General features: G+C 46.6%; 1 protein-coding gene across 4 annotated transcripts in view; it reads right to left on the bottom strand.

Moving 5' to 3' along the window:
- RFX7 (regulatory factor X7) overlaps positions 1-15,997 on the bottom strand; it is a 511,194-nt gene that overhangs the window by 205,402 nt on the left and 289,795 nt on the right. For all 4 annotated transcript variants that reach the window (XM_078684878.1, XM_078684877.1, XM_078684876.1 and 1 more), the window contains exon 3: positions 15,708-15,790. In XM_078684878.1, the coding sequence (XP_078541004.1) occupies positions 15,708-15,790 (83 nt within the window). The remainder of the gene's footprint in view (positions 1-15,707; positions 15,791-15,997) is intronic.

Consider the following 15,997-nt stretch of genomic DNA (forward strand, 5'->3'; position numbering starts at 1 on the left):
AGCGTTATGACCTAATCAGATAACACGTTCCTGTGCCGTAGTGTGACTGCGTCAGATAACGGTATCTGCATCATGGGGGTTTTCTGCCTCATGGGCTGACTGCTAGTTAACTTGTTGGTTTGTTTAACCAGAATAGGGTCAGGAATAGGGGGGTCGATTCAGAACCTATAGGAATACATCACAGTTGTAATCAGCCGAACAAAACAATTCATTACAAGACCGAAGGCTGCCATTATGCATTATATCTTTTAAATACCAGTCCTGTAGCACCTTTAAAAGAACTGAAACATTAAAAACAAGCATTTACAATGCAATGGTTTTGCCTTTGTTAAAGTTAGAGCTATTGGCATTGCTCTTGACACTCTGAAGCTCCACTCTGAAGCTCCACTCTGCACTCTGAAGCTCCACTCTGCACTCTGAAGCTCCACTCTGCACTCTGAAGCTCCACTCTGCACTCTGAAGCTCCACTCTGCACTCTGAAGCTGCACTCTGAAGCTCCACTCTGCACTCTGAAGCTGCACTCTGAAGCTGCACTCTGAAGCTCCACTCTGAAGCTCCACTCTGAAGCTCCACTCTGAAGCTCCACTCTGAAGCTCCACTCTGAAGCTCCACTCTGAAGCTCCACTCTGCACTCTGAAGCTCCACTCTGCACTCTGAAGCTCCACTCTGCACTCTGAAGCTCCACTCTGCACTCTGAAGCTCCACTCTGCACTCTGAAGCTCCACTCTGCACTCTGAAGCTCCACTCTGCACTCTGAAGCTGCACTCTGCACTCTGAAGCTGCACTCTGAAGCTGCACTCTGAAGCTGCACTCTGAAGCTCCACTCTGAAGCTCCACTCTGAAGCTCCACTCTGAAGCTCCACTCTGAAGCTCCACTCTGAAGCTCCACTCTGAAGCTCCACTCTGAAGCTCCACTCTGAAGCTCCACTCTGAAGCTCCACTCTGAAGCTCCACTCTGAAGCTCCACTCTGAAGCTCCACTCTGAAGCTCCACTCTGAATCTGCACTCTGAAGCTCCACTCTGCACTCTGAAGCTCCACTCTGCACTCTGAAGCTCCACTCTGAAGCTCCACTCTGCACTCTGAAGCTCCACTCTGCACTCTGAAGCTCCACTCTGCACTCTGAAGCTCCACTCTGCACTCTGAAGCTCCACTCTGCACTCTGAAGCTCCACTCTGCACTCTGAAGCTCCACTCTGAAGCTCCACTCTGAAGCTCCACTCTGAAGCTCCACTCTGAAGCTCCACTCTGAAGCTCCACTCTGAAGCTCCACTCTGAAGCTCCACTCTGAAGCTCCACTCTGCACTCTGAAGCTCCACTCTGCACTCTGAAGCTCCACTCTGCACTCTGAAGCTCCACTCTGCACTCTGAAGCTCCACTCTGCACTCTGAAGCTGCACTCTGAAGCTCCACTCTGCACTCTGAAGCTGCACTCTGAAGCTCCACTCTGCACTCTGAAGCTGCACTCTGAAGCTCCACTCTGAAGCTCCACTCTGAAGCTCCACTCTGAAGCTCCACTCTGAAGCTCCACTCTGAAGCTCCACTCTGATGCTCCACTCTGATGCTCCACTCTGAAGCTCCACTCTGAAGCTCCACTCTGAAGCTCCACTCTGAAGCTCCACTCTGAAGCTCCACTCTGAAGCTCCACTCTGAAGCTCCACTCTGAAGCTCCACTCTGCACTCTGAAGCTCCACTCTGCACTCTGAAGCTCCACTCTGCACTCTGAAGCTCCACTCTGCACTCTGAAGCTCCACTCTGCACTCTGAATCTGCACTCTGAATCTGCACTCTGAAGCTCCACTCTGAAGCTCCACTCTGAAGCTCCACTCTGAAGCTCCACTCTGAAGCTCCACTCTGAAGCTCCACTCTGAAGCTCCACTCTGAAGCTCCACTCTGAAGCTCCACTCTGAAGCTCCACTCTGAAGCTCCACTCTGAAGCTCCACTCTGCACTCTGAAGCTCCACTCTGAAGCTCCACTCTGCACTCTGAAGCTCCACTCTGAAGCTCCACTCTGCACTCTGAAGCTCCACTCTGAAGCTCCACTCTGCACTCTGAAGCTCCACTCTGAAGCTCCACTCTGCACTCTGAATCTGCACTCTGAATCTGCACTCTGAAGCTCCACTCTGAAGCTCCACTCTGAAGCTCCACTCTGAAGCTCCACTCTGAAGCTCCACTCTGAAGCTCCACTCTGAAGCTCCACTCTGCACTCTGAAGCTCCACTCTGAAGCTCCACTCTGCACTCTGAAGCTCCACTCTGAAGCTCCACTCTGCACTCTGAAGCTCCACTCTGAAGCTCCACTCTGCACTCTGCACTCTGAAGCTCCACTCTGAAGCTCCACTCTGCACTCTGAAGCTCCACTCTGCACTCTGAAGCTCCACTCTGAAGCTCCACTCTGCACTCTGCACTCTGAAGCTCCACTCTGAAGCTCCACTCTGCACTCTGAAGCTCCACTCTGAAGCTCCACTCTGAAGCTCCACTCTGAAGCTCCACTCTGAAGCTCCACTCTGAAGCTCCACTCTGCACTCTGAAGCTCCACTCTGAAGCTCCACTCTGCACTCTGAAGCTCCACTCTGAAGCTCCACTCTGCACTCTGAAGCTCCACTCTGAAGCTCCACTCTGCACTCTGAAGCTCCACTCTGAAGCTCCACTCTGAAGCTCCACTCTGAAGCTCCACTCTGAAGCTCCACTCTGAAGCTCCACTCTGCACTCTGAAGCTCCACTCTGAAGCTCCACTCTGCACTCTGAAGCTCCACTCTGAAGCTCCACTCTGCACTCTGAAGCTCCACTCTGAAGCTCCACTCTGCACTCTGAAGCTCCACTCTGAAGCTCCACTCTGCACTCTGAAGCTCCACTCTGCACTCTGAATCTGCACTCTGAAGCTCCACTCTGAAGCTCCACTCTGAAGCTCCACTCTGAAGCTCCACTCTGAAGCTCCACTCTGAAGCTCCACTCTGAAGCTGCACTCTGAAGCTCCACTCTGAAGCTCCACTCTGAAGCTCCACTCTGAAGCTCCACTCTGAAGCTCCACTCTGAAGCTCCACTCTGAAGCTCCACTCTGAAGCTCCACTCTGAAGCTCCACTCTGCACTCTGAAGCTCCACTCTGAAGCTCCACTCTGAAGCTCCACTCTGAATCTGCACTCTGAAGCTCCACTCTGCACTCTGAAGCTCCACTCTGAATCTGCACTCTGAAGCTCCACTCTGCACTCTGAAGCTCCACTCTGCACTCTGAAGCTCCACTCTGCACTCTGAAGCTCCACTCTGCACTCTGAAGCTCCACTCTGCACTCTGAAGCTCCACTCTGCACTCTGAAGCTCCACTCTGAAGCTCCACTCTGAAGCTCCACTCTGAAGCTCCACTCTGCACTCTGAAGCTCCACTCTGCACTCTGAAGCTCCACTCTGCACTCTGAATCTGCACTCTGAAGCTCCACTCTGAAGCTCCACTCTGAAGCTCCACTCTGAAGCTCCACTCTGAAGCTGCACTCTGAAGCTCCACTCTGAAGCTCCACTCTGAAGCTCCACTCTGAAGCTCCACTCTGAAGCTCCACTCTGAAGCTCCACTCTGAAGCTCCACTCTGAAGCTCCACTCTGAAGCTCCACTCTGAAGCTCCACTCTGAAGCTCCACTCTGCACTCTGAAGCTCCACTCTGAAGCTCCACTCTGAAGCTCCACTCTGAATCTGCACTCTGAAGCTCCACTCTGCACTCTGAAGCTCCACTCTGAATCTGCACTCTGAAGCTCCACTCTGCACTCTGAAGCTCCACTCTGCACTCTGAAGCTCCACTCTGCACTCTGAAGCTCCACTCTGCACTCTGAAGCTCCACTCTGCACTCTGAAGCTCCACTCTGCACTCTGAAGCTCCACTCTGAAGCTCCACTCTGCACTCTGAAGCTCCACTCTGAAGCTCCACTCTGCACTCTGAAGCTCCACTCTGCACTCTGAATCTGCACTCTGAAGCTCCACTCTGAAGCTCCACTCTGAAGCTCCACTCTGAAGCTCCACTCTGAAGCTCCACTCTGAAGCTGCACTCTGAAGCTCCACTCTGAAGCTCCACTCTGAAGCTCCACTCTGAAGCTCCACTCTGAAGCTCCACTCTGAAGCTCCACTCTGAAGCTCCACTCTGAAGCTCCACTCTGAAGCTCCACTCTGAAGCTCCACTCTGCACTCTGAAGCTCCACTCTGAAGCTCCACTCTGAAGCTCCACTCTGAATCTGCACTCTGAAGCTCCACTCTGCACTCTGAAGCTCCACTCTGAATCTGCACTCTGAAGCTCCACTCTGCACTCTGAAGCTCCACTCTGCACTCTGAAGCTCCACTCTGCACTCTGAAGCTCCACTCTGCACTCTGAAGCTCCACTCTGAAGCTCCACTCTGAAGCTCCACTCTGAAGCTCCACTCTGAAGCTCCACTCTGAAGCTCCACTCTGAAGCTCCACTCTGAAGCTCCACTCTGAAGCTCCACTCTGAAGCTCCACTCTGAAGCTCCACTCTGAAGCTCCACTCTGAAGCTCCACTCTGAAGCTCCACTCTGCACTCTGAAGCTCCACTCTGAAGCTCCACTCTGCACTCTGAAGCTCCACTCTGAAGCTGCACTCTGAAGCTCCACTCTGCACTCTGAAGCTCCACTCTGAAGCTCCACTCTGCACTCTGAAGCTCCACTCTGCACTCTGAAGCTCCACTCTGAAGCTCCACTCTGCACTCTGAAGCTCCACTCTGAAGCTCCACTCTGCACTCTGAAGCTCCACTCTGAATCTGCACTCTGAAGCTCCACTCTGCACTCTGAAGCTCCACTCTGAAGCTCCACTCTGCACTCTGAAGCTCCACTCTGCACTCTGAAGCTCCACTCTGAAGCTCCACTCTGCACTCTGAAGCTCCACTCTGCACTCTGAAGCTCCACTCTGAAGCTCCACTCTGAAGCTCCACTCTGAAGCTCCACTCTGAAGCTCCACTCTGAAGCTCCACTCTGAAGCTCCACTCTGAAGCTCCACTCTGAAGCTCCACTCTGAAGCTCCACTCTGAAGCTCCACTCTGAAGCTCCACTCTGAAGCTCCACTCTGAAGCTCCACTCTGAAGCTCCACTCTGAAGCTCCACTCTGAAGCTCCACTCTGCACTCTGAAGCTCCACTCTGAAGCTCCACTCTGAAGCTCCACTCTGAAGCTCCACTCTGAAGCTCCACTCTGAAGCTCCACTCTGAAGCTCCACTCTGAAGCTCCACTCTGAAGCTCCACTCTGAAGCTCCACTCTGAAGCTCCACTCTGAAGCTCCACTCTGAAGCTCCACTCTGAAGCTCCACTCTGAAGCTCCACTCTGAAGCTCCACTCTGAAGCTCCACTCTGAAGCTCCACTCTGAAGCTCCACTCTGAAGCTCCACTCTGAAGCTCCACTCTGAAGCTCCACTCTGAAGCTCCACTCTGAAGCTCCACTCTGAAGCTCCACTCTGAAGCTCCACTCTGAAGCTCCACTCTGAAGCTCCACTCTGAAGCTCCACTCTGAAGCTCCACTCTGAATCTGCACTCTGAAGCTCCACTCTGCACTCTGAAGCTCCACTCTGAATCTGCACTCTGAAGCTCCACTCTGCACTCTGAAGCTCCACTCTGAATCTGCACTCTGAAGCTCCACTCTGCACTCTGAAGCTCCACTCTGCACTCTGAAGCTCCACTCTGCACTCTGAAGCTCCACTCTGCACTCTGAAGCTCCACTCTGAAGCTCCACTCTGAAGCTCCACTCTGAAGCTCCACTCTGCACTCTGAAGCTCCACTCTGCACTCTGAAGCTCCACTCTGCACTCTGAAGCTCCACTCTGAAGCTCCACTCTGAAGCTCCACTCTGAAGCTCCACTCTGAAGCTCCACTCTGAATCTGCACTCTGAAGCTCCACTCTGCACTCTGAAGCTCCACTCTGCACTCTGAAGCTCCACTCTGAAGCTCCACTCTGCACTCTGAAGCTCCACTCTGCACTCTGAAGCTCCACTCTGAAGCTCCACTCTGAAGCTCCACTCTGAAGCTCCACTCTGAAGCTCCACTCTGAAGCTCCACTCTGAAGCTCCACTCTGAAGCTCCACTCTGAAGCTCCACTCTGCACTCTGAAGCTCCACTCTGCACTCTGAAGCTCCACTCTGCACTCTGAAGCTCCACTCTGCACTCTGAAGCTCCACTCTGAAGCTCCACTCTGCACTCTGAAGCTCCACTCTGCACTCTGAAGCTCCACTCTGAATCTGCACTCTGAAGCTCCACTCTGCACTCTGAAGCTCCACTCTGCACTCTGAAGCTCCACTCTGAAGCTCCACTCTGCACTCTGAAGCTCCACTCTGCACTCTGAAGCTCCACTCTGCACTCTGAAGCTCCACTCTGCACTCTGAAGCTCCACTCTGAAGCTCCACTCTGAAGCTCCACTCTGAAGCTCCACTCTGAAGCTCCACTCTGAAGCTCCACTCTGAAGCTCCACTCTGAAGCTCCACTCTGAAGCTCCACTCTGAAGCTCCACTCTGCACTCTGAAGCTCCACTCTGAAGCTCCACTCTGCACTCTGAAGCTCCACTCTGAAGCTCCACTCTGCACTCTGAAGCTCCACTCTGAAGCTCCACTCTGCACTCTGAAGCTCCACTCTGAATCTGCACTCTGAAGCTCCACTCTGCACTCTGAAGCTCCACTCTGCACTCTGAAGCTCCACTCTGCACTCTGAAGCTCCACTCTGAAGCTCCACTATGAAGCTCCACTCTGAAGCTCCACTCTCCACTCTGAAGCTCCACTCTGAAGCTCCACTCTGAAGCTCCACTCTGAAGCTCCACTCTGAAGCTCCACTCTGAAGCTCCACTCTGAAGCTCCACTCTGAAGCTCCACTCTGCACTCTGAAGCTCCACTCTGAAGCTCCACTCTGAAGCTCCACTCTGAAGCTCCACTCTGAAGCTCCACTCTGAAGCTCCACTCTGAAGCTCCACTCTGAAGCTCCACTCTGAAGCTCCACTCTGCACTCTGAAGCTCCACTCTGCACTCTGAAGCTCCACTCTGCACTCTGAAGCTCCACTCTGCACTCTGAAGCTCCACTCTGCACTCTGAAGCTCCACTCTGAAGCTCCACTCTGAAGCTCCACTCTGAAGCTCCACTCTGAAGCTCCACTCTGAAGCTCCACTCTGAAGCTCCACTCTGCACTCTGAAGCTCCACTCTGAAGCTCCACTCTGCACTCTGAAGCTCCACTCTGAAGCTCCACTCTGCACTCTGAAGCTCCACTCTGCACTCTGAAGCTCCACTCTGAAGCTCCACTCTGCACTCTGAAGCTCCACTCTGCACTCTGAAGCTCCACTCTGAAGCTCCACTCTGCACTCTGAAGCTCCACTCTGCACTCTGAAGCTCCACTCTGAAGCTCCACTCTGCACTCTGAAGCTCCACTCTGCACTCTGAAGCTCCACTCTGAAGCTCCACTCTGCACTCTGAAGCTCCACTCTGAATCTGCACTCTGAAGCTCCACTCTGCACTCTGAAGCTCCACTCTGAATCTGCACTCTGAAGCTCCACTCTGCACTCTGAAGCTGCACTCTGAAGCTGCACTCTGAAGCTCCACTCTGAAGCTCCACTCTGAAGCTCCACTCTGAAGCTCCACTCTGAAGCTCCACTCTGAAGCTCCACTCTGAAGCTCCACTCTGAAGCTCCACTCTGAAGCTCCACTCTGAAGCTCCACTCTGCACTCTGAAGCTCCACTGAAGCTACACACCGCGCAGGGCAGCTCTGGATGCTGATGCGAGAGGCCAGCTGGGAGGCGCGCTGCTCGTCTTCCTGCTCGTGCTGACTCGGAGAGAAAACTTGTTTTCATTGGGAGAGCGGCCTTCAAAGACCCGGTCACTGCGCCTCTCCGAGTGTTTAGCTTGGGATAAAATGGGCGCAGTGTTGTGGTGATGACAGTAGAGCAAGGGAGGTGCCGGCAATGCCGGAACAGACTCGGGGGCGTTCCCGGCGTCGCGTGACGTCGGCAAAAGGGAAAGAATGTCAGGAACGCCCCCGTGTCTGGTCCGGCATTGACGGACAGGCCCCTCGTCCAATGGCAAGGCTCCGTTTACGGAGCCAGCCAATCAATGACGAGGGCCGACCCAAAGCACCCTACAGTTCTCAACAGGATTTCGCCTGCGCGAAAAGCTGCGCAGAGCGCAGCTTTCGCTAGGCAAAACCTAAAAATACAAGAATCCAGAACTAACCCATAAATAATCTTAACATAGAAACGTTTCTCCTCTTTTAAATGCTGCTCATTAGAGGGATAAGTTAACTTTAGTTATAATGCTTAGCCAGCTTTTATGGATGTTGAAAGAATGGATAATGTGAGACATTGAAGCTTCCAATTTATGGAAGTAGTGTGTGTGGCGGTCATGGGTTTATACGTAATTTTGAGGCTGGGTATATGATAAAAATTTGTGTATTCCAGATGAGCAGGAAAAAAGGAGATGATTGAAGGCGGTTCATTTTTTTTCAAACCATACAGACGCTCAGTTAGGTTTGCATAATAGATAATATACTTTGCAAGCTTCGCACATTGGCTCCCCTCGATCAAGAGGTGCACGCGCAATAACGACCTTGGAGGCCCTGAGTCGAGGGCCTCTGTATGACACAACAGCATCTGCCTAAGCCGTAGAAAGAGAAATGCACACCCTCTAGTGAACTTGGGATCCTTGAGTCGGCAAGTAGTGAACAAGAACTTGCTAGGGGAAAAATAAACCAGGAGATGATTAGAAAGATTATTCAACAGGAAATGAAAGTTTCAGTGAGAGATGCAATTCATTCATTGTTAGAAAGCAAAAGAAAAGATTTAGGTTGTAGAAGAGAATATCGCCCCTTGTCAGATGAGGAGACAAGAAGTTGTGAGAAGCAAGGAGAAAAAGCTTAGACTGTATAAGCATTTGGACAGGAGGCCATTGATCAAACCTGGTAAGAATAGTTTAAACGCTGTTAAAAAGAAAGGTGTCCAAAGTGGCACACAAAGTACAGGTGCCCAAAGCGACACCACTGAGAATTCAGATGAAGAATATATAAATTTGGATGTTGGTGAATGTAGCAGCCCAGGTGTCGATTAGGTTGATGATGAGTATATTTTGGATTTGCAAAAGGACGATGATTTCAGAGGCGAGTTACAGGATGATTTGGGATCCATGTCAAAAGTGCTGATAAGAAACTCATTGGTTGGGAGTTATTTTCCCCCTATAACATTTGTCGTCCAAGAGGTGCAGATTCGTGGCCAAAGGAACATGTGGGGCGATTTATTAAGGAATGGATAAGAAAGCCTTTAGAAAAGAAGTGATATGTGTACTGAAGGCAGAATTTTCAAGACCAGAGACAGACGAGAAAGTCAGTTTCACACCTAATTTCGACCCTTAAATTATAACTTTTCTATTTAAAATGGACAGATGTGTTGAGTACGCTGACACAAATTATGGACATGGCAGAAGAGGCTCATTTAAATTATATGCCTGTAGGCTTGGAATTGTTGAGAGGATCGAGTCACAGAGCACCGTTTATTTGGGTAACTCAAATGCAGGTTTAATGGTATGAAGAAGAAAGACCATCCTAATGAAAATCAGAACGAATCTAGCGGATTTGGCAAGTCAAAATGCGAAGTGGCTGCTTTTTGGTGAAGGATTAGTTAAATGTTTGGTTAAATACGTGCCAACCTATACGGCCTTGGATAAGGCACAATCGAATACGAGGAAGGTGTTTGAAGGAGGTGTTTTTGGAATTGCCAGCAGACGAGGACCATCAGTTGGCCGAGAAATACAAAGGTTCCACTACAATTTTCAGCACAGAGGATTTGGGAAAGGTTTCCCAAGCTCTTCATGGTTCTTCCCTCAAAGAGGAAAGACTGGGAGAATCAGAGTTAGCTGTGGACAAGGTCAAAACTCTTCAGGATGCCTTGGTGAGCATGGAAGATTACCTTTGCTTTTTCCCAAAAGAAAAGTGGGAGGACGACTAAGATTTTGTGAAAACATGGGAAAGTAAAACTAAATATCCTTGGGTATTAAGGAATGTTCGGGGGTACAAAATAGTTTGTGGAGTTACCAAAGCAAGGAAGGAATCAAAGAGAATTAAATGTGACTCAGGAACAGAAGGTTGGGTCGGATGGTGAAATAGATTCCATGACAGAAAAGGGCGCAACATGAGCAGTAGAAGAACATGCCAAAGGGTTTGTAAGCAACCTTTTTTGGCAGAAAAGTACAAGAGCTAGAGACCGGTGATATATTTGAGGTATTTGCACAAATTTGTGGTCCACAGACATTTCAAGCTAGAGGGAATACATCTGTTAAGGGATATGTTGTTGGCGAACGACTAGTTGCTGAAGTTGGACTTGAGGGATACTTGTTTTACAGTCCCGATGGGAGGGCAAAAGTCAGACGGTCTTGCAGGTCAGGTGGAGAAATCAACTATTTCATTTTTTATGTCTACTATTTGGTCTATCTTCAGCTCCTTGGTGTTTGACCAAGGTGATGCGAGCAGTGGCGGTGCATATGAGAGAAAGAATAATACAGCTTACAGTGTATTTAGATGATATTTTGATAATGACTCAAGATATCGAGCAACTGAAGGTGCAATTGTTGAAAATGAAATAGATTTTGGAGTCTTTAGATTTCATGATCAATGAGGAGAAATCAATAATGACACCTTCTAAGAAGTTAGATTTTTTTGGATTCCAGATAGATATATCTATATCTATATATAATATAGGTAGTGTAGATGATACCAGAAAAGAAGGTGAAGATGATCAAGAAGGAGGTAGTACATGTGTTAAGAAAAGAGATTTTGTCTTTGAGAGATTTGGCAAGGATGAGAGGTTTGTTTTCATCGTCAATTTAAATAATTTTTCCAGGGGCTATACATTATCCGGTCTTGCAGAGAGTAAAGGCTGAGGCCTGTGGTATGGCGACATGGTAATGATTAATTAGGAAGCAGCAAGACAGTTGGTGCTTGCACAATCTGGGAGAATGGAATACTCGGCCATTTTTGGATGTCTGCCTGACTTTGTCTTGGATAAACAATACGGGGGGTGGAATGCACATCAGTTTGCACAGTTTCGATTTCAGTTAGTCTAAACGTCCTCTGGTATGCGTGCAGCTTGGCCAAAGTGTCGTGCCCAAACGACACTGAGATTGACAACATTGAAGACTGGGAGGTACCTTCGACCCAGCTAAATGTGCCGCTTTGGCAGTAATTAATTCCTTGTTTCCGTTATCCTTGTACTCATCTTTTTCATTTGACTCGTTTAACTTATTGTCCCCACTTGACTTTGTGCGCCTTTTTTCCACGTTTCTAATGTTCTGCCTGTGCCCTCCGGACCTCTTGAAAGAACATGACTGATTGGAAATTTCATAAAAGGCAGTGTTTTATTAAAATAGAACCCAATGCCTTCGTCGGGGGTCACTGTGAATGAAAATGAGAGTAGCATCCCATCAATAAATTTCATGCTGTATCATCAAATAGTATCACACAATCTAATAATACTTTTTCCATTATAACATTTCTTTGTCACCCGATTTTATCTTTACTTAAATATCACCCTCCGTTATACTTCTATTTATCACTCCCCGTTATCATTGAACACTTTACAATCGAATGGTAACTCCCCCTTCCCTCTCCTAATCCAACTGCCGAAAATCATCATGGCGGTAAAACTACGTGTTCCACTTTTACTTAATGTAATTCTCAACTCTCCCATGCTTCACAAACATTTTCCTTTGCACAATATTCTAATGTCACATTGTTCATTCTCGTAGATTTATTCACGTACCTGCCATAAACATTAAAAACCGCCCGTTTTCCTCTATGTTCTCAGCAAGCAATATACCTTCCACAATCCCTTGCATTTTTAAACGCCTCCCAATCAATCAGCTGTGTTACTCTCCCACGTGAGGGTGAACTACAAAAATGGTTGTGCGTAAACTCAATACTACCGATCCCATAATACAGTAAAATCATCATGAACTTGGTCCGACAATCGAAATATACAACTGAAATGTACTGATATTTTCAATGTGTCCACTGTATCAAGCTTCAAAATTCATTTCCTTCACAATTTCTCACTGTCTCAAAAACGAACAAGATGTTCCAACTGTCATGTGGGGAACTAGATTTCCATCTTGATTGTAGTGTTTCAATTCGGTGGGTGCAATCCCACGGCTGGGCAACTTTTGCATAAACAATACGGGGGGCGTGGAATGCACACCTGTTTGCACAGTTTCGATTTCAGTTAGTCTAAACGTCCTCTGGTATGCGTGCAGCTCAGCTTGGCCAAAGTGTCGTGCCCAAACGACACTGAGATTGACAACATTGAAGACTGGGACGTACCTCCGACCCAGACCAAACGCACAGCTAAATGTGCCGCTTTGGCAGTAATTAATTCCTTTTATAAACCTCTTGAACTTGTTTCCATCAGGTACGTGATTAAATCTACGAGAATGAACAATGTGACATTAGAATATTGTGCAAAGGAAAATGTTTGTGAAGCACGGGAGAGTTGAGGATTACATTGTTAAGTAAAAGTGGAACACGTAGTTTTACCGCCATGACGATTTTCGGCAGTTGGATTAGGAGAGGGAAGGGGGAGTTACCATTCGAGTTTAAAGCATTCAATGGTAACGGGGAGTGATAGATAGAAGTATAACGGAGGGTGATATTTAAGTAAAGATAACATCGGGTGACAAAGAAATGTTATAATTGAAAAAGTATTATTAGATTGTGTGATACTATTTGATGATACAGCATGATGTTTATCGATGGGATGCTACTCTCATTTTCATTCACAATGACTCCCGACGAAGGTCATTTCATGCCCGAAATGCATTGGGTTCTATTTCAATAAAACACTGCCTTTTATGAAATTTCGCATCAGTCATGTTCTTTCAAGAGGCCCGGAGGGCACAGGCAGAACATTAGAAACGTGGAAAAAAAGGCGCACGAAGTGAAGTGGGGACAATAAGTTAAACGAGTCAAATGAAAAAGATGATGACGGAAACAAGTTCAAGTGGTTTATAAAAGGAATTAATTACTGCTAAAGCGGCACATTTAGCTGTGCGTTTGGTCTGGGTCGGAGGTACGTCCCAGTCTTCAATGTTGACTTGTCTTGGAGACAGATCCAAGTATGGAAGGATGAAATGCTCAATTGGAAGATAAGGAGACTGGTGGAACATGGTAAGCATTATAGAGGAACCAACATATACATTTTTGGAGTTGACAGCAGGTTTGTATGTGCTGAAAAATTTCAAGGAAATATTGAAGGAGCAGACTGTTCTGATGAGGAAGGACAATGTGTCAGCGGTGGCATACATAAATTGATTATGAGGGAGCAGGTCCCGTTGTCTATCCAATTTAGCGACAGAGTTGTGGATTTTTTGTTAGGAGCACAAAATAGATTTGAAAGCGGAGTATTTCCAGGGGGAAATTAATTTCACTGCAGATTGGAATTCAAGGAATTTAAAAGATGACAGTGATTGGCAGCTGGATCAAAACTGTTTAAGAGGATTGGCAAGATTTGAGGGCCTATATATGTAGATCTTTTTGCGAGCAGGTTGACTTTTGAAATATTTAGAAATGTCAGTTTTATTCCAGATTCAAGAGCATCTGCAGTGGATGCATTTCAACAGGATTGTTGGGAGATGCGCGCCTATGCTTTTCGCCCATTTGCAATGATTCCGAGGGTTTTTCTGAAGGTAATCAGAAAGAGAGGTCTTTTGTATTGGTGACTATGTTTTGGGTGTCCCAAGTATGGTTTCTATGGTAATGGAATTAGCTTGTAAAATTACTTTCCTGATTACAGCAAGGAAAGGTTTGTTGAAAAATTGAGAAGGAGAAGAACAACTGTTAGTGCAAAACGAGACTTTGAACCTTCCGGAGAGCTGCAGATTTTGCAGGACTTTCGAGCAGAGCTGTTGAGTTGCTGAAGGAATCTTGGGCACTAGACACAGCTATAAGGGAACTTGTGGTCTGAAGGAATCTTGGGCACTAGACACAGCTATAAGGGAACTTGTGGTTCTTTGGTGCATGCAGAGGAGTTTGGATCCTGTGGCGGTTCCTGTTGTAGAGGTAGTGAATAGTTGGGTAGAACAATTCGAAAGAGGTTTTAGTTACAGGACTATGAATTGTTATAGAATGGCTATTTAAGAGGGGCATGTGCAATTTTGTGGATAGACAGTTGGAAGACATGTTATGGTGTGTAGGGCCATGAATAGTATCAGTTTGAAGATAATTCCTAAAGGAAGATATGATGTCTTATGAGATGTGAACTTGGTGTTGAGTTTGTTTACATGTTTTTTCAGACTAAAAATGGCTTTCAATCAATTTACCACATTACTATGTTTAATTTATTGTTGAAGAGTTTCGGATGTTAAGTCACTGCAGGTAAGTAACAGGGTGTATGGTCCTCATTGAGTATTGTTTGAAATTTGGAAACGAATCAAGACTATGTCTACTTCGGTATTTTTATCCAAAGTTTGATGAGTGCAAAACATTATGTGTGGTTGATGGTTTGAAAGAGTATGAGAGCAGGGGTCAAGAGTTGAGGCAACAGGGCAAAAATCAATTACTGTTGTCATATGTTAAGCCTTATTGAGCTGTGTGTGCTACTACGTGTGTGCGAGATGGATTAAATCTGTAATGGAACAAGCAGGTATAAGTGTAGGAAGATTAAAGGCACATTCGTTGAGAGGTGCGATAGCAAGGTGGTGATTGGAAGAGATAATGTAAGCTGCTGATTGGTCAAATATGACAAACACTACTTTAGACTAATTGAACATATAGCAAATGTGGTGTTGAAGGGCTTTAAACATGCAGAATGGTAGCCTCCAGTCTTGTAATGAAATAGCGATTATTTTATTGATATGAGTAGAGAACCAGGATTTCATTATAGACACAGAAGCTAACATTATCCCTCTAACTCTATAATGAAAAGAAAAAAAGGTGAATACATGTAGGGGGAGAATTTGAGAGTTGATTTTAAGAAACTGAGAACTGCAAAAAGTAACAATTTGATTGCTTTTTAGAGAACAGTTATTATTGCAAACGGAGTTTCAAATCACATAGTGTTTCTTTTTAGATGTACAGATTAAAGAAGAGGAAAAGAAAGAGATTGGGAAAGTTTTTTGGAGAAGAAGTTTCAGATGGATGAAGCGATGCAGTTTCTCTCGTGCATTTATCAGAGGAGGAAAATTGTTTGTGGACATTATTTATGGACTGATGGAGTTCCAGTCCTGGATTGTTGTAATGTTTCAGTTCTTCGAATGTGCTGCAGGATAGGCAATTAAAAAATATAATCTATAATGTTAGCCTCCGTGTATTTAATGAAATCCTGATTCTCTACTTATATCAATAAGAAAATTGTCATTATCCATTGTTATACCTTTGCGATTTATGGTAGGTGAAACCAGTAATCTCACTACTGCCCGCTGTGAGATCCCGCAAGTTTTTGTTTCCTTTTTAATGAACTACGAAAGGCCGTAACTGCTGCTGCTTAGTACAAAATGTAAAAATATACATGTGCCCAGTACTAGTTTTTACCCTATATTTAGAGACAATGGAGCAGGCAGTGCAAGTCTGAACACTCCCAGCAATTTTGCAGACCCTAATCTGAGGCTACTAAATATTTAATAATATCTTACACGCAGAGCTACCTTAAGATAACTGTGCCACTCATGATTCAAAAACTGACTTTCTCCTGGTATTCTGCGCGTTCTTTTAGTAAATGCAATAATCACCTCTTTTCCACGTTGGTCGGCCCAGCTGGCAGCTGCAGATAGAGATAGAGTTTCTCAATGTCCGTAAACTTCTCAACTTCTTGCTGGAATACAGTAACCAATATAAAACATTTTATTTAGTCTCCTCAGGATTTACAAGAATGATACATTCAAAATAATAAATCAAGTACTTTTAATGTTGTACTATGCCATGATTTATACAAGTAGACATAAAAAACATCTAAAACTTCAATACAGAGTCAATGATATCAAAGAAATCACATAAATAAAACTGTATTATACACCAATCC

This window comes from Lissotriton helveticus, chromosome 3_2 (assembly GCF_964261635.1).
Source record: "Lissotriton helveticus chromosome 3_2, aLisHel1.1, whole genome shotgun sequence".
Lineage (NCBI taxonomy): Eukaryota > Metazoa > Chordata > Amphibia > Caudata > Salamandridae > Lissotriton > Lissotriton helveticus.